Source organism: Trichoderma breve, chromosome 6, assembly GCF_028502605.1.
Source record: "Trichoderma breve strain T069 chromosome 6, whole genome shotgun sequence".
Classification (NCBI taxonomy): domain Eukaryota; kingdom Fungi; phylum Ascomycota; class Sordariomycetes; order Hypocreales; family Hypocreaceae; genus Trichoderma; species Trichoderma breve.
The window spans coordinates 859,090-882,401 of record NC_079237.1 but is presented as its reverse complement, the minus strand read 5'-3'; the positions used below and the strand labels follow the sequence as shown (position 1 = coordinate 882,401).

General features: G+C 46.6%; 7 protein-coding genes across 7 annotated transcripts; 4 read left to right on the top strand and 3 right to left on the bottom strand.

Annotated features, from left to right (window-relative positions):
• Positions 1-1,773: 1,773 nt before the first annotated feature.
• Positions 1,774-2,154, bottom strand: T069G_09190 (uncharacterized protein; the record flags this gene model as incomplete). Its single annotated transcript, XM_056176400.1, has 2 exons — positions 1,774-1,973; positions 2,049-2,154. The coding sequence occupies 2 exons, from the start codon at positions 2,152-2,154 to the stop codon at positions 1,774-1,776; spliced, it is 306 nt and encodes a 101-aa protein (XP_056024878.1).
• Positions 2,155-2,838: 684 nt separating this feature from the next.
• On the bottom strand, positions 2,839-7,784 carry T069G_09189 (uncharacterized protein; the record flags this gene model as incomplete). Its single annotated transcript, XM_056176399.1, has 4 exons — positions 2,839-4,896; positions 4,960-5,772; positions 5,820-7,418; positions 7,482-7,784. The coding sequence occupies 4 exons, from the start codon at positions 7,782-7,784 to the stop codon at positions 2,839-2,841; spliced, it is 4,773 nt and encodes a 1,590-aa protein (XP_056024877.1).
• A 1,316-nt stretch (positions 7,785-9,100) lies between these two features.
• T069G_09188 (phosphotransferase enzyme family domain-containing protein) lies at positions 9,101-10,608 on the top strand (the record flags this gene model as incomplete). The annotated part of the gene is made up of 2 exons (XM_056176398.1): positions 9,101-9,235; positions 9,352-10,608. The coding sequence occupies 2 exons, from the start codon at positions 9,101-9,103 to the stop codon at positions 10,606-10,608; spliced, it is 1,392 nt and encodes a 463-aa protein (XP_056024876.1).
• Positions 10,609-11,568: 960 nt separating this feature from the next.
• On the top strand, positions 11,569-12,576 carry T069G_09187 (peroxidase, family 2 domain-containing protein; the record flags this gene model as incomplete). Its single annotated transcript, XM_056176397.1, has 4 exons — positions 11,569-11,704; positions 11,764-12,049; positions 12,116-12,413; positions 12,463-12,576. The coding sequence occupies 4 exons, from the start codon at positions 11,569-11,571 to the stop codon at positions 12,574-12,576; spliced, it is 834 nt and encodes a 277-aa protein (XP_056024875.1).
• Positions 12,577-13,151: 575 nt separating this feature from the next.
• On the top strand, positions 13,152-13,637 carry T069G_09186 (uncharacterized protein; the record flags this gene model as incomplete). Its single annotated transcript, XM_056176396.1, has 1 exon — positions 13,152-13,637. One exon carries the CDS (start codon positions 13,152-13,154, stop codon positions 13,635-13,637), a length of 486 nt encoding a protein of 161 aa, XP_056024874.1.
• Positions 13,638-15,034: 1,397 nt separating this feature from the next.
• Positions 15,035-20,169, top strand: T069G_09185 (ankyrin repeats (3 copies) domain-containing protein; the record flags this gene model as incomplete). Its single annotated transcript, XM_056176395.1, has 5 exons — positions 15,035-15,144; positions 15,222-15,622; positions 15,854-16,442; positions 16,518-17,966; positions 18,015-20,169. The coding sequence occupies 5 exons, from the start codon at positions 15,035-15,037 to the stop codon at positions 20,167-20,169; spliced, it is 4,704 nt and encodes a 1,567-aa protein (XP_056024873.1).
• A 215-nt stretch (positions 20,170-20,384) lies between these two features.
• On the bottom strand, positions 20,385-22,622 carry T069G_09184 (amidase domain-containing protein; the record flags this gene model as incomplete). Its single annotated transcript, XM_056176394.1, has 9 exons — positions 20,385-20,560; positions 20,630-20,889; positions 20,941-21,119; positions 21,174-21,254; positions 21,308-21,410; positions 21,467-21,566; positions 21,619-22,052; positions 22,110-22,495; positions 22,548-22,622. The coding sequence occupies 9 exons, from the start codon at positions 22,620-22,622 to the stop codon at positions 20,385-20,387; spliced, it is 1,794 nt and encodes a 597-aa protein (XP_056024872.1).
• Between the last annotated feature and the right edge of the window lie 690 nt (positions 22,623-23,312).

Here is a 23,312-nt window from a genome sequence, read left to right as displayed (position 1 = left end):
ATGGCCAACTCAGCTGGAGCTGTCCTTAGGGCTATATCGCTTGCAACCTCGCTTCTAGTGATATTTATTTCCATCGTGAAACGCTCTGAATATGTGGAACCTGGTCAGCGTTTCGGCGAAGCTTTTAACAAGCGTTAGGCCCGTTTAGAAGTACGGAAATTATAAATCACAAGATGGGGGGGATTTCTAATGCCGTGCTCTCTGACTTGCGCACATGAAAGTCAATAATCGTTAACTTCGATGCATAAATAGTTGAGACCGCCCAGAGGCTCCTTGACCTTATCTTGGCAGATGTTAGAGAGCTGGAGAACAAATCCAGGAGATTCTGTGATCAATCAAAGGTCACCAGTGCAATGGATCCAATGGTACCTATTCATTAGCAAGTGCTTTCTTCAAGAAACAATTCCTGATCACCGAAAGCAGCCGGACCCAATCGATGCACCAACCCAAGCCTTAAAATCGATAACAACCAAAATATTTTCTCGGCGTATTCAAGGCGTGGCATTACAGAAAAAGACAAAATGGGCTTTGCGCGATAAGAAATAATTTGACAGACTTCTTGAAGACATAACTGAGAATTTGAATCTTCTGGTGTTGATGCAGCAAGTCACCCAGCCTCAACGTGAGCTTTGCCGCATGGAAGTGGAAGAAATTCAGGATGGTCAACCTCCTGTTGTCCTGGAGCTACTACATGGTGCTTCACGCGCCAATCATGACGATCTATTGGAGCAAACTTTACAAAAGGCTATGAGCAATATGGGCCCTGGCCATAGTTGGGAACGAACAGAGGTAGATGATAATGTCAAGTTACAGCAGGGCGATCGCATTGCGAATGGTTTCAGGGGTCAAGTACTAGGAAATAGGGGCAATCATAAGTTTGGGGTAACGATTGGAAGGGGCCACTCGGATATTCATCAGGGAGATTCTTATGGAAAGGCGTAGATACAACGGCGCCATCGATAGGATTTGTAAAAGTGCAACAAGTCCTATTTCATAACTTAGAAAATCTGGCCATATAAAAAGAAAATGGGAGGTGGCTTTTTTTTTTTTTTTCTGATATCTTAAGTAGTACTGATCTCTGATCTATCCAACTTTACCCATCCTCGCTGGACATCTTATTTACCTATATACGAATTGAGACCTCTTTTTTAAATCTATTTGAAGCCTACATTCTCAGTTTCGTGGCCCTTGGATTCATTTGTCTTCATGTTGGTTGTCCAGTTGAAGCTTCAAATTTAAGAGTTTGGGTAGCTTCCATTAAGACACTGTAACATGCAGCGACCAAGATGTATCTTTGCTTCATAGATCTATTCGATTAATGGCCCCTTCTAATTAATGACATTAGCCAAGATACTCACGCGAATGATATGACACCAGTAGATTCGCTGTACATAGCTAGCCACTGAGAGGTATCCCGGTTCGTCGAAGCAGTCAGTGAATGGGTATTATACCTGAGGATACCTTTAACTATGGGCCACTACATCTTAAGGACTTCGGCAGTGAGGTTTCGCAGACCGTCCTTGTATTCACATAAATATATAGGGAAAACCTAAATACATAGGGGAAAACCTATAATAAGACGGTCGTCAAACAAGGCATCATAAAAAATCGCGTATTTCTTCCCCGACGGTTATTGAGCACACTGCAGAGCTCCATACCCCAAGATCGTGGTTTTGATTTGAATTTTTGAGCTCCCAGTCCATTGGAGTCGGCGATTAAAGTTCTTTAGCCCTGATAACTGTTAGATACGATCTAGCATTCGGGACAATTCTCTTACTCCTCTTCGGGGTCGCCGATACAATGATCAGAGTTCCCAAGACCCGCATCATAACACTCTCTGGGTTTGCATATAGCCTCCCATACAACATAATCTTCGTCACTAGTGCAGAAGAATAACGAGTCAAGAATATGATGGCTATCAGTTGGCTTTCCTGCCCTCTTAAGGGCCTCGTTGATCTGCTCATGGTAGTTGCCTGTGGAACGAGTCAACATCTTTATACGTATCCTCTTGTCAAATCCCTATCATGAGCTTATAGGTAGTTGCATACCATGTGCAAGGAGACTACTTCCACAGTAAGTTAATCCTCGCCCACAACCTGCAGCTGCTGCACTGGAAGCAACAGCGAGAATAGAGAGAACAGTAGTGACCTTCATTATGACAAAAAGAGCTGGGATAGTTGAACAGTCTTTAGCTGATTGTCCAAAGTTTCTTTGAGACCAAGTGGGAAAGTACGGGTTCTAATAAGCTTCATATTCTTAATATGGATAGTGTGGGTGAAACTTCGGAGCGGTGAGATGGACCAAATCAGGTTTATTCGGCGTGGCAAAATGGATCAGATGAGACCTCATTGAAACCTTTGTCATAGTTACGCAGCAATATAAGACATCAGTAAGCCAGAAAAGAAAATTACTCAGACTGTTGAGTGTTTACAACGAAGAGGGGGCTGGGTAATGAAATTGTCTTAGATTTACTCCGCTCTCAGTATGTACTAGGTAACTTCTCTTGTACTACTTAGGTTCTTTATATAATTTATTAGTATAAGCCTGAGGTAAGATGTGTTTGAATGACGTAGAAACTGTGTTACATTTGAAAATGAGAAGAGAAACCACCAAGGAGATGTTGATGGGTGGCGGGGGCTGTGAACGATACCCTCCACATGCATATCCGCTGCATCTGAAGAAGAACAACATGATTGATACGGATCATCCAGTTAGATTAATGCTAAGATAAATCGAATAAACCTCGTTTTCTTACAGCCACTTCAAGTGTATTCAGATATACCACCATCTTGCTGCGAATACGCCTCATCTCAATATTCATAGTAATCCTTGATATGTTTAACTCTTCCCATCCTCGCTCGATGTCTCGCTCAGGGTCTTGAGCGAAATGCCCCATTCAGTTGCAACTCTCTCCTTCCACTCATCTATTGTAATCTCTTCTCCGTTTCCATCCTCTGCATAATAAGCCTTCAATATTCTGTCGTCCTCGTCTGGAGGCCTCACATCTATCGGCACACGCACGGTCTTGGCTTTCAAGCTCACATACATGCTGTTTCCCTGGTGTGGGATTTGCAGCCACCTGTGTTTTGCGCTGCACTCCATAAAATCTACGCCAAACTCTGGGTTGCGAAGTCGCTTAAAACAGTCGCCGCAAAAATCTTTGTTCGAACAGTAGATACAGTGGTAGAGGTCGTCCTCGAAACTGTTCCAACTGTTGCATACCCTGCCGTCTGAAGTGCGGCCATCACAACTCCAGGACCATGCAAGTTCTCCTCTGTCAATACTGGGGGTGTGTGCCTTGTGAAGAGGCAAGATGCGAGACTGGAGGAGGCGGTGCGCGTAGGCAGTGAGGTCGGAAACTCTCGGTGTTCCGTCCCCACTGTTGCCATTCACCTCTGTCTTGGCTTCAGCGGTAGCTAAAAGAGTGTCGACGTACGCCTTGGCCGCTTCAATGCGCTGAGATTGGAGTTTGGTATCTGGAAACTGAGAATTGATGACACAAACTACTTCTTTAGCCAACTTAGAGACCACGTCCAATGCTTGTGATTTTCGCTCGTCGTCAACCTCCGTGATGTCGCTGGTCTCAAAGTACAAGGCGTCCGTTACAAGATCTGGCTGTCCCAGCAGAGACAGAGCGACAACTGAATTCTTGAAATCATGGTATTGTTCTAGCGCCTTCTCCAGGATAGAAAACCCGACATTGTCATTTTCAAGTATGTCATCGGAGAGGATCTGCAGACCTTGTTTGACCCGGTTCATCAACACTTCTCTGGCCGACTCCTTCTTGCCGCAAAGCACATGAGCAGCGCCCAGGAGGCCGATAGCATCGCTTCCATAGAGGTTGTAGTCAGAGTCTGAATTGGCCAGCTTGGTCAGTTTGGCCAGAGCATCATAATAGTTCAGCTGTAGCCCTTCTGCAATACTCTGGAAGTAATGGGCTGCCAATGCCGTCGTGGCACGCTGCCGTGTAAATAAAGCATTGGAGCCGCCGACGTTGGCGACCAGATCACGGCTCTCTTCCCACAGCCGCAGGGCTTCGTTGACGGATTTGAGGCCGTCAGACGAGGCTTTGAACAAGTATGCTGCGAAACCTCGATCGCAGAGGAGAACGCTGCGAGCCTCATCCTCAGTGAAACGCTCGTCCCCTGTCAACACCTTGGAGGTGTTGCCTGGCGTCAAGTTCCATATTGCTTTCTCCATGGCATCCAGGACTTCTTTCAGGAGATCAGGATCTTGCTTCAACACAGCGAACATCCTTGCAATCAGATTTTCATGATCGGTGTCCAGCGCAATCATCTCCATGGCGGCCGTCATCTCCGCTTTCCCATTCTCCTGAGCTAATGTACTCTTGAGCGCCTGTATTGCCTCTGTGTCGGGGAAGCCCAGTCTCGACTTCAAACGGCCCAACTGTCCGTCTCTTATTTGGGATTCATCGCCTCCTTCACATGCTAGTGAGTAGTACTTGTCTGCATCATGCACATCACCTGCCTCATAGGCGTACTGGCCCAACATTAAGTACAGCCCAACAATGTCTTTTGTTTCCGGCTTGGGGGTAGCATCTTCTTGTTGAGCGCTCTTCAGCGCCAGTTCCACTTGAGTCACGGCCTCTAAAGTTCGATTTTGCCTAGAAAATGCCGTTCCCAATCCTTGGTAGCACAACCAGCTGGGGTTCTTCTCTTCTATGGCGCGCTGATAAAGGGATATGGCAACCTCGGGATTGACCCTATCGTCAGTTGCGGCTGTAGCAAGGCGCTCGTACCAGAGCGAATTGAGCTCTGAATCAGGCAAACCTAGAATACCTTGACACCAGGTGCTCATGCGGTTCCAGTCTATCTCAGCGAAGGCATCCGCATTGCCATCAGGGGTCTCAGTATGGACCTCGAGTTTTCTCTCGTCCTGTTTCAGAACGTCAGTTCATGCATCATACTTTGAAATACCGGACCAGGAAATGCCACTTACTGCCTTCATCAATTGAAGAAGCCACTGGCAAGCAGAATAAATATTCCAGCTTCTTTCTCTGAGAAATCCCTGGATAATTACCCTCACAAGCTCCTTCAAATATCCTCTTGTTGGACTTGCTGCTAGTTGCACCTCATCGCGCCATCTTTTATCCAGTCTTCGCATGATGGCTGAATCCATTAACCACTTTTGCAAATCCTCTATTTCGCTGACTATCCACCATGCATCCTGGAAACTCTCCTTGTGACGCAAGAAAACTTCATCGTTTTTGAACAGTTTATACAGGTTCTGTCCAATTTCGGACTGCTCGCTCGGCATAAGGGATCCTTGGTCATCGTCTTCGAGCTGGCGGAGGCGAGACAAGTGAAATGGAAGCCAAGTGACAAGATATGGCCCAATATTCTCAGTCTGTTCCCTAGGTGGCTTGCTCAAGTATTCAAATGCTCGTGTAACGATGGTGTGATGCGCCTCAAATTCGTCTACAGCAATGGTACCTCTGCCACCGTGTAGAGCATTGGAGGCGTCGCCATCAAGGTTAAAGTTGAATTTGTCCCGAATTGCCTTGTGTGCAAGGTCCCAGAGGAAGTGTCCGCAGAGTTCCTGGTCCACATTATTGATGGTAATGGTCATGCTGATAGTGGCGCGATCCTTGGTATTTGACGCCCTCCCGGATGAGTCTATGTCTTTGCGCAAGTATTCTTTGACGCCATCTTGACCGAAAACACATCCATCATCGAGCTTCAGAACAGCTGAGTATTTATTTTTGATGATGTATTCAAGAGACGCAAGCGATTCTGTCCCTGAGTATAAGAACTAGAGCCTGTTAGTCCAGCACCAGTTTACACATGACAAGCACATACCATGGCGGCTTCAAGTTTCTCCAGAGTCATGGGCTCGTTGCTAAACAGAACCCATTTCAGTAGTTCATTCAACTCACTAATCTCATCCGCCGTCAAAGACCTCTGCAAATTCTTAATAGCCGCTTCGTGGCTACTCATTGACTGGTCCAGCATCCGGTCCAATTCGCGCATTGCAGTGCGCGTGCTCAGAAGGCGCATCACATCGTCCAGCCCAAACTGGAGTCTCGAATAGCTTCCCTCAACATTCTGTGGCAGCTTGTCGAGGATTTTATCTCTGGCTCTTTGCTGGTCCGAGTCGGGCTTCGTGTTCTGTAGCATTCCTCGTTGATTGAGCGCCTCCTCGATTACTATGCGCATGTCTGGTGTATTGTGCTTTTCCATCTGGATCTTTAGAGAGTTCCTACTCTCTTGCCAATTTGCGAACTGATCATCCGTTCCGCTCAACAGAATCTGAACGCGCTCGGAAGATTCCTTGGCCATTCTGGGGCTGAAGACGAAGTCTAACAACATCTTGACCTGCTGGTCAGGTAGATTTTCAATACCATCGAATACGAGATAGTATACAGCATTCGATCCAGATGCTCCAATCTTCAGCTTCTCCCAGAGGTTGTCCAGGGTATCGAGGCTCCCCGAGCGGCGGAATGCAGAGGGCTCTTCCTCGCACGCCCTACCTAGCACCTTTTGAACTGCTACATCAACACGAGCAATCTGGAAGGCCATGTACTTTAGAGCCGACTGAATCGAATTCTTTTCGCTGTCGGCCTTCTTTGTGCTAGAAGGGAAGAAGTAATGTGAGACGTATGTGCGCCCTTTTTGCTCTTCCAGGCGCTTCGTGATGAGGGCAGTGGCACATGTCTTGCCAGAAGATGGAGGGCCAGACACGATTAACAAGCGCTGCGCATCCTTGTCTCTATCTTTGGTGGCTGTCCAAGCGGTATATGCCTCGTGTGCCCAGATCCAAGATCCCATGCCACTAAGACACCTGTCGGCAATGTCGCTACAGGTCTGTGTGGTGTTTGTGTCGAGACGGACAGTTGACGGCACGCCCAGAGTGTCGCGGATCTTAATGAGGGTCCTCATGCGGTTAACGTCGTCTCTGAGGGCTTGCACTCCTTTCTGCGTCTCCTGCACCGCTTGGTGCGTCTCTTGAATAATGTTGCCAAAAACGATAGACTGTTCGAGTAGGAGCGCAATGTCTTGTTTCGTCTCGACAACCACAGCCAGTGTGACCGTCCCTTCAACATCACGCTGCTGCTGCAAGGCGCTCCGAAACTCTGCCATCTGGTCGGCTAAACCTGAGTCATCATCAAAAACAGACTTGAACTGCTTCAAGAAGCGATCCCTCTTGCGACCTTGGCGGTACTTGACGACATAGGCGCAGACCTTGACGAAACTGACTAAGACTAGATGGATCTGTTGAATGAGTAAGGGGTCGGCATTGTCTATCGTCTGGTAGATGTGAAACTGAGACAAGGCTGAGGACACTTCACCAAAGACTTGGTTGATGGCATCGTTATAGCCTTTGATGGTTTCGGGTATGTCAAAGACAAAGCAGAGTGCAGAGCCAGTAATGTTGGCCGCTGCCTCAGGAATTGGTATCTACAGTTCATGTTGTTAGCATATGCGCATTTACCATATGGCAAATTATGTGGTCTGATATACAAATGAGGAGGCCTGAGAAGCAGCTCCGACAAGCATCTTGAGATATTTGAGCGACTGGAGGCCCACACTCTTTGCCTTTTCCCACTTTACATTCTGTTCTTCGTCGGCACCATTTGAGACCTGGTTGGCGCTCTTGATTTTCTTTTGAACATCCTCGAAACTCTTGATTTGGCCTCTTTGCAGCGACTCTCCGCATATTGCCTCGAATTCTTTGGCTGCCGCATCCCATATCTCCTTCATTGACAGCTGCCCCTCAGGCGGCTTCTTAGTCGGCGCATCGTCTGGCATTTGTTGGCTTTTCATTGTGCGATAGACTTACAATCTCCAACAAATGTAGCCAAGATGTCATATGAGAAAAAAGTAAGCACAGATAAATTCCAAGAAGTAAGACTCTGATGAATAGAAAAGCACCGCCTCATTACCCCGCAGGCCCGTGTTTTTTTTTCCCCATCACGAATAGGCAGCCGTGGAGGATCAAGATTGAAGCATTTCTTAGCGGGTTTACATGATTATATGGGCAATTAGAACATCTTCACATTCTTGGAGATTAGCAACAATTGGTTTGAGCATACTATAACGTATATATTTCGAGTCTCCCTGTTTTCGTATACCTGCAATTTGATGACCCAATTTGGTAAGACTCCAGGGCTATTCGCCCTCGTTTCATGTCTCGTGAGATGCTCATGATCATCGGGTCGGGCCTAAGCGATCCGTCAAACTAGAGACGTTAGCCTCATCTCATGGGAGAACTAAAAGTGATCATGGAACCCTCCAACTCATTAGCGCCTTGTTGCTGACAGGTGCTGAGAACGTGTGAAAAGGATGCTGATCGCTAATGACTCTGTGTCGAATGTCTTTCTTGGAGATGGATTCAATGTTTGTATCGACTAAGAAGGCTAATTCAGGACCTATGGATATCAAATTGAACTCAAAATTACTTTGTTTTTCACTCTAACCTTCGCCCTTAACGTTCACGACGTTATGACTATACCCCCCAAATAAGCCCGAATCTTGATCTAATATATAAGTGCTAGGGTAAGGAGACATCGTTACGAATATGTTGAAAGGCTACATTGCGTTTAGTGATTGCATGTTTATTTACGATTAGGGTAGAAATGAGAGTTGGCGACGCACCAATTTTTACAGCCTCGCGTTGGGTGTCGCTGGTTGCCAACAGCTTAATCACCGACATTGATGATCACAGCTGAACAAGGCTCAGCTGAAATGATGTGGGACTAACAAAAAGATTTAATCAAGGGTGTCTTGAGGAAATTTTCATTTTTATCTTTTCAGTTTCTTTCTGGAAAAGGAAAATTATTGTAAGAGAGGCTCAGGAAAACATGCGTGGGGGCGTATACGTGCATGTATAGGTATACTCGTCTTTTACTTCAGTATCTGGTTGCACTGGCCAACTTTGCGTAATATATCAGACTCATACTTTATTTTCCCTGGTTTGACCTTCCTTTTTGTGCCGAGCCGGGTTAGACGAGTACATCTAATCCTCATCACAGCGCAGCTCAACATTCATCGCATTCACCACAATTGTTATCAAGTCGCGAAATCCACAGTGTCAAAACTTTGCATATTCCGAGATCTTATATATCAACGTCATTCGCGCCATGGTGTCCAGATTCTTTAATTGCTCAGTGCCTAGTTGTGAAAGGCCAAGTGTCAGAGCAAACGGTGGTTGCGATAGCTGTAACCGCCATCTATGCCTCACCCATTTGTCTCCTTCTCTTCATACGTGTGACGAGGTACGAGAAATCAGTTCCCCTTCCCCTTCTTCCACAACAACGTAGCTTTTATTACATCCTTTTGAGGTACAGTGTTAAATGTGGTTGAGTGACAGGTCTTGGATGATGCAACTTAGGAGGACAACATTGCCGCCGAGATCGATCGTCTCCGCTCTCGTATCAACGACGCGGCTGTATGTCAACTTGCGTCCAGACTGAATGGCGGTCAGAGTTGCAGAATTGAACACTCGTCGAAGGTTGGACCGAACGCCCTCTGGGGAAGCGCCAACTATCATGCCCGCATACGCTTCCAAGACGGCTCTCCCTCGTGGCTTCTCCGAGTTCCTCGAGTGACGAGCTTTGCCGTTGGTCTTCCCGTCCCATTAGCGGACTATTTGATAGCCAGCGAGTACGCAACCTTGAAGTTTCTCGAAACCACTACAGTACCAGCTCCTCGGGCCTTCAGTTACGGCATATGCAGTGATGGGACAGACCATGGTGTCGGTGTGGCTTTTCTTCTTATGGAAGAGCTACCAGGGAGACCCTGGACAGGCGAAGGCGTGTCGAGTACAGTGGCTACTGACGACGAGAAAGCAAAGATCTGGAGTGAACTTGCCGAGATACTGACTGAGCTAGAACGTCATCCCTTTCCTAAAGCTGGATCATTGTGCTTTCAGTCATCTTATATCGAAGTTTCGGCTGTAGCAAGCGACAGATTCGGCGTCCTCACCCCTACTGGGCCATTCCATAATTCTACAGCATATTATACTGCCTTCGCCGAGCAGTACCTGGAGCTGATTGCGGACGGCCAACTCTACACCGAGTTTCCAGTTGATGCGTACCTAGTGTACCGCTTTCTGAAAGACAACGTATCACAGCTAGTCGAACAAGGTGGAGAAGCGAAGTCTCCAGAGAAATTCTTTTTAAAGCACGTTGACGATAAAGGAGACCACTTACTTGTTGACGATGACCTTCACATCACAGGCATTATTGGCTGGCAGATGGCACGTGTTGTGCCACCACGTGAAGCCTTTGGTCCGTCGCTTGTTACTGCCGACATGAATGCATTGTGGACCGGTAAATTTTCGCTCAGTAACGACGATGTTGCTTTGACGGATGCTCTACGGCAAAAGGGCCTCTCTTGGATAACTCGTCGCGCTGTCGATGAGAAAGCCAGGAGGTTCTTCTGGGGGCTGGCCTTGGAAACCAAGTGGTCTAATGCCTTACCTCTGGCAGTTGCAATACTAGAAGCCTTTGGGATCCGACAAGATTGGGCACAGTGGAGAGAGATGGCACTGAAGGAATACGAAAGTGACGAGCGCCTACGTGCCTTGTTGAGCATTGTCATCCCTGAAATCGGCAACGGGGATCCAGCCATGCCAACACCTAAATAATTTACAATACGCACCTCTTTGTCGTTCCAGCTGTGGGGGGCTTCTCCATGAATGTGCTGACCCAAGCGGGATCGTCAGTGTAAAGGTATCAATACTTGGTACTATACAGTTGAATTACTGGGTATCGTGAGCATACCATGCAAATACCGCTCACTGCAACATCAGTTTATCATTATATCTCAACTGTAATAAAACCCTATAAGTTGCGCCTACTTTATTCACAAGATGTCAGATTTATTGCGGCTTTAGGTGTCCAAACGAATGAGCAAGAAGCATAAGATGCATCTTTCACACTCAAGCTGTGAAGATCTAAACGTCCTAATGAGAACCTTAAACTGGGCTCTCATTGACCGGTGTAAGTTGTTTCGTAGGACCCAACTTGACTGTTGCAGATTACAATACGACATCGCTTATAACGTATTCTACAATCAACATCCCTGAGTTTCCGAATCCTGATTATGCAGCTGTCCAAAATGGGATTGTAAATAATAATCGGCAACCAAACTCCACGTATCAAATGACTTGGAAATGTCTTTACACATCTCGTTTAACTATAACGTCGTATTTTGTATATCAACGGTCTCCACACAGAGTCGCATATTTGACCGTTCATCGTATAAGATCTGCCGTAGTCCACTCACGCTTGCGGCAATTCATCCGACAACACCTTATGTTACAGCAGCGATGTCACCCGGAACTCTCTGGGTCACATCAAAGAAGCTCGCCAACTGGGGTTTGAGCATGTGTAAATACCATTGGTGCATGATAGAGAAAACGGTGATGAGCTCCAACGTGGGATTCGGGCCTTTGCCGAATACCCGTTTTTGGAGCTCACACTTCCTCTACAACACCGTGAGCTGCTTTCCAACTACAAAAAGGCTAATGCCCCAGTAATAACTTTTAGTAAACATGAGTAAAAGCACCGCATCTAAGACTCAGTCATATTACACTCAATTTAGGATGAAGTTTCTTCTCTCTCTAGTGGGAATTTCCACTTTGAGCAACATTGGAGCTGCTCAACTTCTTGGCCTTCCTCCTATCTTCGATGCATTTGACCCCAAGTTCGACGACTGGCAGCCTGCAGGCCCCGATGACTGTAAGTGAGACAAGACATGAAATTAACTAGAGTCATCTCAATTAACAGTCATATAAAAGCTCGTGGACCTTGTCCCGGCCTCAATTCACTTGCCAACCATGGTTTCTTACCTCACAGCGGCAAAAATATTACCGTAATCGACATTGTTCGCGGAACCTACTTGGGACTTGGTCTCTCGCCAGAGGCTTCTGTCGCTGTGGGCGTAGCTGAGCTCATCAAGTCATACAGACTGGCCGCCTTCGACCTCCATGAGCTATCCAACCATGGATTTGTCGAGCATGACTGCAGTTTATCAAGAGCAGACTTTGGAGATGGCAATAACAATGACTTTAACGAAACAATCTGGTCTGTCCCCTTAGAAGTTCTTATGAACTATACTACCATCACCCCTTAAGCAATCGGAGCTGCTAGGTCGGCAAGAGATCTATTTGATATTGCCCACAACCCCAACCAACAATGCGGCGCCCGTTCTATTGCAGTTGGCGCCTTGGAGAACGGTCTCCTGATACAGAGTCTTGGGGGTAAACCTCCACTCGAATGGGTTCGAAGCATATTTGAGCAGCAGAGAATCCCAACCAACCTCGGATTCCGTCCTGAACCTATCGTACTAAACAATCTCGCCGGGATCACCGCTGTTGGTCTGACATCACTCGTGTCTCAGCCCAATTTAACGTATCTCCTGGGTAATACAGTCATTAAAACTCCAGCGGTAAGGCCAATAAATCTCCTTGTGAAGTCATTGGCTAATATAGACGTAGGATCTCTTGGCTGAGGTGTTCCCTGTCAAAGAGTATGATTTGACTTACATTCTGGAGGTTCTTGGCTTGGCGGGCTTTCCTTCCGTTGATCTATCTTTTTTGACAGGAGCATGAAGAAGCCGTAAACAGTGTTTGGCAGCTGTTGTATGTTGTTTAAAGCGTTGGTTACGTTATACGAGAGGTCATCTTGGTGACACAGTTCTTTGGTTGCATGCTCCCGGTTTGGATCCCGCGAAGAACACGCTCATTGAATAGCCCAAATATTTCGCGTTATTATATAAATATATTGCCCAATCCCTCGGTGGCGTGACTCTCTGAATAATAGTTTTACGTCATTATAGTTCTCTAATTTCGAGTTCCTGGTGCTAGATATTCCCGCCAATCTGTATCCTCACAACTGAGGGTCTGTAACACATAGATTCCAGAACCTCATCAATTCAGCCAGTCGGGTTATGAAAGCTAGGTTGTGCCGCATTAGCTCTGCAGAAAATAAATGTTGTAGTTTCCCTAGCGTTTCTAAAATGGCCCGATTTTAGGCAACCATTTGAGCTGAAGTGAAACATGTTCTGTCCTTCTCGCGTATAAAATCAGGCAACCGAGTCGAAATCTTTTTTGATCGAGTTGTTGGAGACAGAGCCACCTACACAAACCACAACGAGAGAGTAGCATTTTATATAACCAAAACCGAGATGGCAGCAATCGATACCAGTAAGATCTACGTCCTTAAAAATAGCTACACAGCTACGAACAAAATACTTGCTATGACTTCAAGCGATGGCTCCCTCTCTATGATTGACGCGCATAGCGTTGGTCCTAATGCCCTGTGGCTCCTTACCCCGACAACCATGACCAACTACTATCGCCTTCACACAATTGCCAATGGCGTGAAGCAGTCGCTCGACGTTATTAATGACGGAGTGGAAAACATCAATCTCCACATGACCGGTACTGGTAACTACTCGGGTCAGTTTTGGAGATTCGACAACTGGACTCCAGGCGGCCAGGGTTATCCATACCGCCTGAGCAATACCTTTACAGGACAAGATAAGCACTTGGACGTATACTCGGATACGCTTGTTGCTCATCTCGCCGGCGGCAACCATAGCGGGCAGCACTGGGAGCTTATTTCTGCAAGCACTGTTGCGGCATCCACAGATGCTCCCACTACGTCCTAACCATGAATGCTGCAATCACTTTGTAAGAGCCTCTCTCGATATTCCCAACAATTAATCATTTTGCTGAGCCATCTAAAGAACCCACACAAGATCTCAGAGGGGGATTCGAAGTGTTTGCAGAGCTAGACTTGAGTCTCGTGATAGTTCGGCTTTGGGAATTTCGGGTTCAGTAGCCTAGATATGTAGCTCTAATTGAGGTACTTCTCACTTAATTCGTAGTTGCAACTGATTGGTCACTCTCGCAATGGTCAAGACGTAGCATCGCCCTCCACCACTTACACGAAGCGGGTAGAAGCCGCAGCTAAGGTTGCGGGGAGAGCCGAGCGGGGCTTCACAAAGGATTACAGAGGCACGTCGTATTCAGAAGAGGCTAGAACTGTCTCAGTTAGTTGCCGTACACCATCAACAGCTTGGCCAATGGTAGGATGGCGCCCCCACGATGGACACACCTTGCAGCGTCCCTTGTGTAGCTGAGTTTCGCTGTCCAAGAGCCTCAAGTTGCCTAGAATCCTGCATACTTATCTATTTGTACGCAGTTGGAGTGTTTTATCCTTGGCGCCTAAGTTCAGCAGAGCTTTACCTAGTGAGGGTGGGCAACCTCAACGCAACAAGCCAGTCAAAAGCATCGAAAACTTGCCGCCAGGCCAGTTTAAACACGGAAGCTGGCCGCCTGTATACACGTACATATGCGCCTGTGCCACTAGGGCGGCAAGGGCCATAAACTTTCGGGTGACTACCTACCAGAACAGAAACAGACGGCCAACAACATGACGTTCCTAAACCATCAACTCTGAACGGCCATCTACTCCTCTTTACCTAGAGGATCATTGCCTTTTGATCAAGTTTTCACCGTTGAGTCTGTCTTCCACCCTTGCTAGTTCCACGTGGGCCGACTCGAGTAGTAATCGCTACTTTAGTGTGTCTGGGCGGTATTATCGCGTGCCCTGGCTAGGCGATGGAGGCTCTTTTCTCTGTCAGCATACAAGATGGCGTACGGAGTACATGGAGGCATACAAGGCCGATAACACTTTGGTCTTATCATTTCATCTATTTCAATTATCCTGAGCTGGCGAAAAGTGTGTCGGCAAAGGTATGTCTGTAGGATCGGATGAGCGCGAAGAAGCTGCTTGCAAATGGGTGTGCGAGGGCGGGCCTGCATTGGTAATGCATGTCGGGGGTGTCTGGACGCTGGATCAGGCTCCGCGGCTGATTCCCAAAGGAAAAAAGCAAAGTTGCGATCAGAATAGCATATAGCCCGACTGACGCAACCCAACCTTTTGGATGCCACGATTTGCCCCCAAGTATGGCTTCCTCATAGCGACAATATTCATCCTCCATCAACCAGCGCGTAATCGGCATTGTTTTGACGCTGTTCAGGCGCGACTCAGCGTCTCAAAATGGCTCACGGTATTGGTTTCTCGATTTTTTTCATGCTATGGCTTGCAGGTTGTGCATCTGCCGATGGCGGGGATGATTTTGCGAACAATCTAGCTTCAGACCTAGGGCCGTAAGTAAAAGGCCTCTCCAAATAACTCATGCTACTATTCGGCTTTCAAATGTTAAACTAATATTGAACCTGTGTAGTATTATTGCGCTATTTGGCGAACGGGTCGTCATGCAGTTCATGAGCCAAGCCATGGGCATCGCCGACTGCATCCTCTTGGCTGTTGCCCCGATTGGCGCAATCACAACCGTTGTGAGCGCTATCCGAGTGGCCGGGCCGGCATGGCTGAAGTCGTTTATTGGAAGAGCCAGAGAGAATCTCTCAGCGGCAGAGATCGACGTCATGTCATCAACGTCCAAAGAGGCATGCGAGCTTTGGAACGGGCACAGCGTGGTTAGATGTCCGGGATCGGCCGATATATATCAGTTCATCTGCCTTCTGCCAAATGGGAGTAATCCCGATTCTTTATCTCAAAAGGACGTTCATATTCGGTATGAGAAACTGGAGGAAGTAGAGAGTAAAAAGATTCTCCAGCAGATCGGTAAGCGTTCATGCTATCATACCCACTTCTCAGCTGTCTGCTAAGATAGGTACATTGAAGAAACTGCCGGTCCAAGATATGCTTGGAGATCGTTTAAAAAGATTCTAGCCCGATTTTCGAATAATGTAAAGCGTAGCTGCGGAAAGCTGCTGAGTTCTTCCGCTTCATCTCCGCAAAATCGATCACGGATAAAAAGAGAACAAACTATGTCGTCCTTCGAGACGGATCTAGAATCCGGAAGTCAGCAAAATGAATCCAGCACCAGCACTCAAATAGAGGTTGTTGCACCTGAAAGCACAAAGAACCCTGCCGTGATCAGCGGTGTTCCTGTGATCCGAAAAAGAGACACTGCCAAGACCGATTCTAGCAAGACAACCTCGGGAAAGACTGACTCTGGAAAGACTGATAGCGGCACCACATATTCCGGGCTTTCGGAATCCGACAAGACAGACAAGAAGGAAATGATTGTTGTTGTTGAATCTGATGAGAGCGCACCGAATCTTCTCCTCAATTGCCACGATAGAGTCGAACGAGGCGAAATCTATCTTGCAGCCACTATCGGCGTGATACTACAGCTTGGTGCCCTTGTATATTTTGGCTTCATCACCTATCATCAGCCTATCAAGGGCAAATTTTTGAAGGATGGCAAGAGAGTCGTCGACTATGCTTTTCCATGTGCCGCTGGAGGAACCCTTCTCTTGGTGCTCGGTCTTTTCATGTGCGCGTGGGTCGTTGAAAAGAGCACAGCAGAGAAGTGTTATAAAGCAGATAAACATCAGATTTTTATCGTATGGTTGCAAAAGCATCATACTGTGGCCGAGCAAGTCTTTAGGCCATTTGCAATCTACCCAACTAGGCAACGAAAATATATCACAATGTCTCGTCGAAATATCAGGGAAAATATGCAAGAGAGTCCCATTTTTGGCCATACCGAAAAGGATGCCGAAGATACAAAGGAGAAGGATGAGCAGACTCGGGAAAGAATTTTGGAGAATATTACATTTATCGGCGCTCTCATTTCTCTCATTGGATTCATTGCACAATTTATTGGAATGAGAGGACTCAATTGGACAGCATCAATCCTACAGCTTGGCATCACAATTGTGGTGACAATTATAAGGGTCATTGTTCGACGTGGACTCGGAAAATCTCCGATTCGAACGCGGTTGAAGTCGAAATCTGAGCTGGATTGGTTTGCTCTGAGCTTTGGAGATATTAAATCGGCTCCCTGGGCAATACTTGATGGCATTCCTCGCAAGGGGAGAGAGAATGATGCTTCAAAAGACGACAGTTCTCCCAGGTGGCATGTCCTCACCGGAGACAAGCAAGCGTATCGCTCTCTGAGGCTAGAGGACGATGACAGCCAACAGATTGAGAAAACATCAATGGCCCATAAGATGATGGTGGCGCGACAGCAACTGCGAAATCTTTCCAAGTGGAAAAGTCCGGCCCGTGAAGAAGCTGCTCGTTTAACATCCGCGATTGAAACCATTGCCCAAACATTTCTAGAACAATTGCCTGAAGGAAATTATGTGTGGAGCATTCCAGCAATTTATACTGGGTTATCAGATAAACATGTCGTTGAACATGTCGATATAGAACTTGAGAAGAAAAATGATATGAGATGGCAGATCAAAGATGGAAGCGAGAGAATCGAGGCAATTCTCTCTCTATGGCTGTACTCCAACCCGCCTGGGAAACTTTCTGGCGGTAATCAGTCTCACCAGATGCGGCTGTATGGATCAAGTGAGCACAAGGGCCGCTTGTCCCGAGATCTTCATTGGTGGATGCCAGAAGTCATCGCTGAAATGTCTACGCAACCCAAAGCTGAAATAGACAAGAAGAAAACGACTGGTACGACGGTAGTCGGGTTCACCTCAGAAGAAGGACCCGTCAAGTCTACAGACAAAGACGGGGAAGATTCAAAGTATCTCGTTCTCGAGTGCCAAGAAAAGCAAGAAAGGCTTTTCTCCAGGGACTTGTTGTTCTCATTTTTACGCGCAGTCGCAAAGATGCCTGAAGTCACCATCACAAGCGCGTCGAGCATACAACAGATGAACTATAGTAAGATGACAGAAGACTGGAAAGAGCTGAAGATTAAAAACGACACTATTTCCAATTTGGCCAGGAAACTTGAGAAGATCGGATTCGGGACGCTATCGGATATATATTTCGATATTATTGTGCCCTTAAGCCTCGAGCAGAAACTAAGCAACATCAAGAACGTCATTGACGATGCCACAAAGCAGGCACAAAAATATGAACGAGCATGCCAATGGGAAAAGCTAGTTGATAGTTGCTGTTGTCTCGTTAACTTGGCTCTACAATTTGATCTAGCAAAGGAGTCGTCCGGTCCATTGGCCATAGCTGTATGCTTGGGGTTTCTTAGCAGGTTGCGTCACGAAGCAGTGCTCCAGAAGTCGGAAGGGCGGGAGGAGGAAGAGCTTACCAAACAATTGAACATTCTAATAACAAAATTAAAGGACGAAAAGTTCGCAAAGCAAGCTAATATCCCAATACCGACGAGGCTGCTAATGAAGGAATGGCACTATGCGATGCCTTTCAATGCAATAATTGGTCCTTCACCTGACAACATAAGATCATTGCCGGAGAGTTTCCAAATCACCGATGATCATCAACAGTTTATGCAAGAAATCGAGTCGGAGAAAACTCTATACTTCTGGGACTTCGAAAAGCTCGAAAAGGCAGACGCCTTTGGTTGGTCGCCGCTTCATTACGCGGCCAACTTACAAGCCGACAACATGCGCATAGTCTTTTCTAAGGAAAAAGAAGCTCTCAACCTTCGAGACTTTATGGGATGGACGCCCTTACAGCATGCTTGCCTCGTAGGAAACGAGAGAGTAGTGGACATGCTACTGGATCGCGACGCTCCAATTCAGATTGCCGGATATGATGGGATTACGCCAATGCACTGTGCTGTTCGAAGTGGAAATGCCGATATTCTGCAAATGCTGGTCGATAAAGTCAAATCAGGACGCCAGAAATATACTGGAAAGGGCGTGGTCCACGTGGATCGCAACGAGAGACATCCGATTCACTGGGCTGCAGTCAGGGGAGATGTGGACTCAGTCTGGCTCCTAAAGGACGACATTAGTCTCAAGGATCGATTCGGTTGGACCTGTCTACATCTAGCCGCGATATATGGACACAAGGACTTACTGACATGCATCATTGAAGATTGCGGAGCAGACATTAACATCGGCGACAATGATTCCCGTACACCTCTGCATCTCGCAATCGAAAACAAGTCATTGCCGGCGATCCCTTTGCTAATCGAAGCTGGTGCACAACTCGATGCCAAATCAAAAGATGGCTCAACTCCGCTTCACATCGCAGTTAAAGAGATTGAAACTGTACGGCTGCTTCTGAAAAGTGGCGCTGATAAGGAAGCAACTGATCTAGAAGGACGGACGCCACTCTATCAATCCCTGGCAGATGGTACAATCGAAGTTGCTACACTTTTGGTGGACGAGGGTGCAAACGTTGCGACAGCGGCAAAGGATGGGAGAACGCCACTACATATGGCTCTTAGTCTTGGGTCAAAGGGATTCGGCATTGCACAAAGACTTCTTCAATCTGATTCAATTAAAGCCGCTGATTATGCCAGGGCTAAAGCCAAAGACGAAGCAACTCCACTACACATAGCAGCAGAGCATGGCCCATCCGAAGCTATAGAGTTGCTACATCGACTTGGAGCCGATGTTGACGCGCTGGACGATTTCGGACAAACGCCGTTGCTCATATCAATCTACAAGAAGAAATGGGAGATTGCAGAACTGCTGATCAAAGCTGGTGCCAATGTTGATGCTGACGAAAGAGAGGGATACGCACCTCTACTTGGTGCAGTTGCAGGAGGAAGCGACAGAATTGTGCAACTACTGTTGAAAGCCAAGGTCGATGTTGATGCTGTTGATGAAGATGGATATTCGCCACTGCATCTTGCAGTCTCTCAAAACGAAGTCAATATCCTCCAACAGTTGTTAAAAGCGGGCGCGAAAATTGATGCTGTTAGTGAGTATCGTAACCAAACGCCATTACACATTGCTGTTCGCAATAAACACAGTGATATTGTAAAGATCTTGCTCGAGAAGGGAGCCAGCACCACATTATACAACTCTCTCGACTTTTCGCCGTTACAACACTCGTTGTATATCGGTAACCTTGAGCTTGTGCAAGATTTTGTTGCACATGATAAGAAAGCAAGCGTGAAAGCGGTTTTAGAAAAGGGAAAAGACGGCAACACTCCAATGCACACTTTGTGTCAATGGACCTATCAGGAGAGTGATGAAGAAACCATGCTCAAAATGCTTGATGAACTTTTAAGCGTTAGCCTGGAGGTTGACATTAACGCCAAGAATGGTGAACAATTAACTCCGTTAGATTTGGCAGTTTCTAGAGCAGGAGATTATCGCAATTTCGTATGCACGTTGGTGAGAAAGGGTGCATTGTCAGGTTCGGAGGAAACATTGGAAGAATTCCTAATCTGGAAGAAGGATATGGGCATTAGCGATGAGATGCTTGAATGATGGTAGGAGGCAGGTAGTATAATAATTTAGGAGGTAATTAATTAGGTAAGAAGACTTGTTCAGAAACAACAGAACATGGTAATGAAGGGAACCGAAAGACAAAAGATATTTGATCCTGTAATACAGGTATTATAAATTCCTACGGAAATTTTGAGTCAAGTGGCGGCCCTATGGGCTATTGAGCATCATGCGATGTACTAAAACTGTCTACCCTACTAAGCAAGACGGGCTTGTTCTTGTTCTGATTCAATGATAGCATGTGAATCTTCGAAGAGTTTACTAACGAAATCAGCTAGCATAATGTCGCTGCCTCTAGCAGCTATGAATCCAACGGCGGCAGGAAGTTGTTCTTCCCGTTGAGTGAGATTTGAGTCATATGGCGTGGAACCAACTATACATCATAGATTAGTAAAGCATGGGAGAGAGCGAAGAACAAATCGATCATGTTATTGTTACTTACTAGGAACAATGAGCTCCGGACATTGAGCATAAGGGCCGACGTTATAAAAAAAGAACCCCTGGCCTGTAAATTCTTGCGGCCCGTCCTTATACGTATCCCGATAATTTGGCACGCCATTTGTCCAGGGGAGAACGATGATGCTGCTAGAGTAGCCATCTTTGGCAGGCGGCATGACATGCTCATAGAACCAGTCGTGGTATACTTCGAGAAGTCTCTCACCCTCTTCCTTTTGCTCTTCTGTTACAGTCGGTGTATATCCCCTACATAACAGTCAGATATTTTAATCAATTTCATGCAGCCATCCTACTTACACTTTGAATCGAACCTGTGGGTTGAGAATAGGTGGTTTACCCATCTTATCCGTGTATTCTTCGATGAACGGTTTGAGAAGCCCTGTCCACTGATCACGATTGGCAGACCAGTCGAAGGCGTGATGAAAATAGTCGCTGATGGATTCGTCGGTTCCTTCTGGACGGGTTCTTTTCCAAGTCTCTTCGAGATTGATATTCGTACGATTTACACCCAAAAAGTTCTCAACGCGTACGATAAAACTTTCCATGACCTTTTGGCTTTCTTCATGGTTGACTGGCCAGTAGTCGGTCAAGTAGATAAGCTTTGTTGGCTTCTATTCAAAGTAATATGTTAGTGGTTGACAAGAAGCCATGGATAACTGCATACCTCGTAAACTTTGTCATGTGTCTCCGCAGAGCCGTAGAGTGCTTGTGCGAGAGTCTTGAACTCCGTTGCCGTGCGGGCAAATCCACCAATCGTATCCCAATTGCTAGGTGAAAAATATGTAAGCAAATATAAGTTCATGGATATCCGCTGAAAACTTACGAGCTGTACGGCACTAAGCCAGTGGTATTTGCGGCTCCAAGCGTGGGCCTCATTCCGAAAATTCCCTGAGCCGCCGAAGGGGATCTGATACTCCCCAAAGCTCGAAGATAGTTAGCAAATGCCTATTGATATACAGTAATAATGTATCTTACTGTCTGTTCCCAAGGACATGTCAAGCCACTTATACGTGGATACGGCAGAAGCACTTCCAGCACTACTTCCACTGGGCGTGAGATAGCCATCTCCGTGTGGATTCCAGGGCCCATGATAGTCGACCCAGTCACTTGTTGGCCATTCTGAGTCGGCAAATTGTGTAGTCTTTAGCTTTCCAACTATCACAAAGCCCAAGTCGATAAGCCGCTTGACTGTTTCCGCGCTTTCTGTTTTGGGTGGATAGAGCTCGGTGTAGGCACGCGAGGAAGCTCCAGTCTTGAGCCCTTTCAAGTCTATAATGTCTTTTATAGCTATGCGCAAGCCCACGTACGGCTTCTCGCATGATTTGGTATAGTATAGGCGAGAGGGTACGGCGACAGTGAGAGCCGATGGAAACTGTTCTCCGTACGCAGAAGCATCAAGAGATCGAAAGCTTCAATAATGATTAGCTCTGTCCACAGAAAGTAGAGAATTTAGGTTCAATACTCACCCATCGCCATTATCTGGAACTGTGGCCACTATAAAGGCATCTGCAGTATCCGGGTACAACCGATAGGCTTGGTAAAGCTGACCGTGATGCAAAAAATAAGGACCCTGAGGAAGCTGAACGTCCGCTGCGTCATTGTAGATTAGACGTGTATCGTTAGCCCCGAGGCTACGAAGAATATCCTTGTCGTTTGCCGTGAGTTTAAGGTCAATGTCGGTTGTCTGGACAATTATGGTCCCAATGAAATCCCGCGACCAGACGTCATCTTTGGTCCTGAAATCATCCAAAATGGCTTGGAGCTCAGCCACGTTAGGAAAGTGACAATCAACCGTAAGAATGGTACACGCTTCGCCAATCGTATCGCGGCCAAAGATCGGTATGTGAGAGCCCTATGGATCATCAGCAAATGATTCATGCTTGCACAACGCATTTAGACCTTACAGAAAGATTTAAAGGGTGCATGTAGTAAGATATGTCGCCGACTCGGACAACTGTCGACACAATCCCTCCAGCCATGGCTTGTCTGTAGAAGATGGCGAATATTACTCCGAACAGTATTGACAAAAGGACCATCTCATGGACTCAAAGTCTCACGTTGACTTTGCGACAAAGGAGGGGGAAAGTGATATCAGCAGCTGCAGCAGCTACACGAATGGAGTGCAAGTTGGAAACGATATACAGAGCCAAGATACTAAGATTCTGTGGCGAGGATATGCCACAGTGGGCTTCTGAGTGATTTTATCTTAGGTGCACGTAGATTCATCTAGTGTTGATGCCACGGATGGATTGACGTATATTTATACGATGCAACCCTCAAGGTTGGCGGACCGTGCGTATAGGAATGCATGCATGGGCACTTGCATGTAGTTTTCTTTGTGTTTTCTGACCCATAGGAACCATTTGGACAACGAGTAACAAAGGCTTCGGAAGAAACAGGGAAAGTGTGTTGGTCATGGATGAAGAACAAAGGCATTGACTACAAGATGTTTGTCTAACAGTAGGGGAGAGGAGTGTAATAATTTGAGAGGTATGGAGGCCGGAGCTTGTCTAGGAAGATGGCAGAATAAAATAGAAACTAGATACCAGGCTAGATAGTAATGAAGTGAAAAAGAGAGAGAGAAAAGGCAGAGGGAGAATGTTTGATCTAATGACTATTTGGCTACCTCGCTAGGTGTTGTAGATATGATGAAGAGCTATACAAATCCC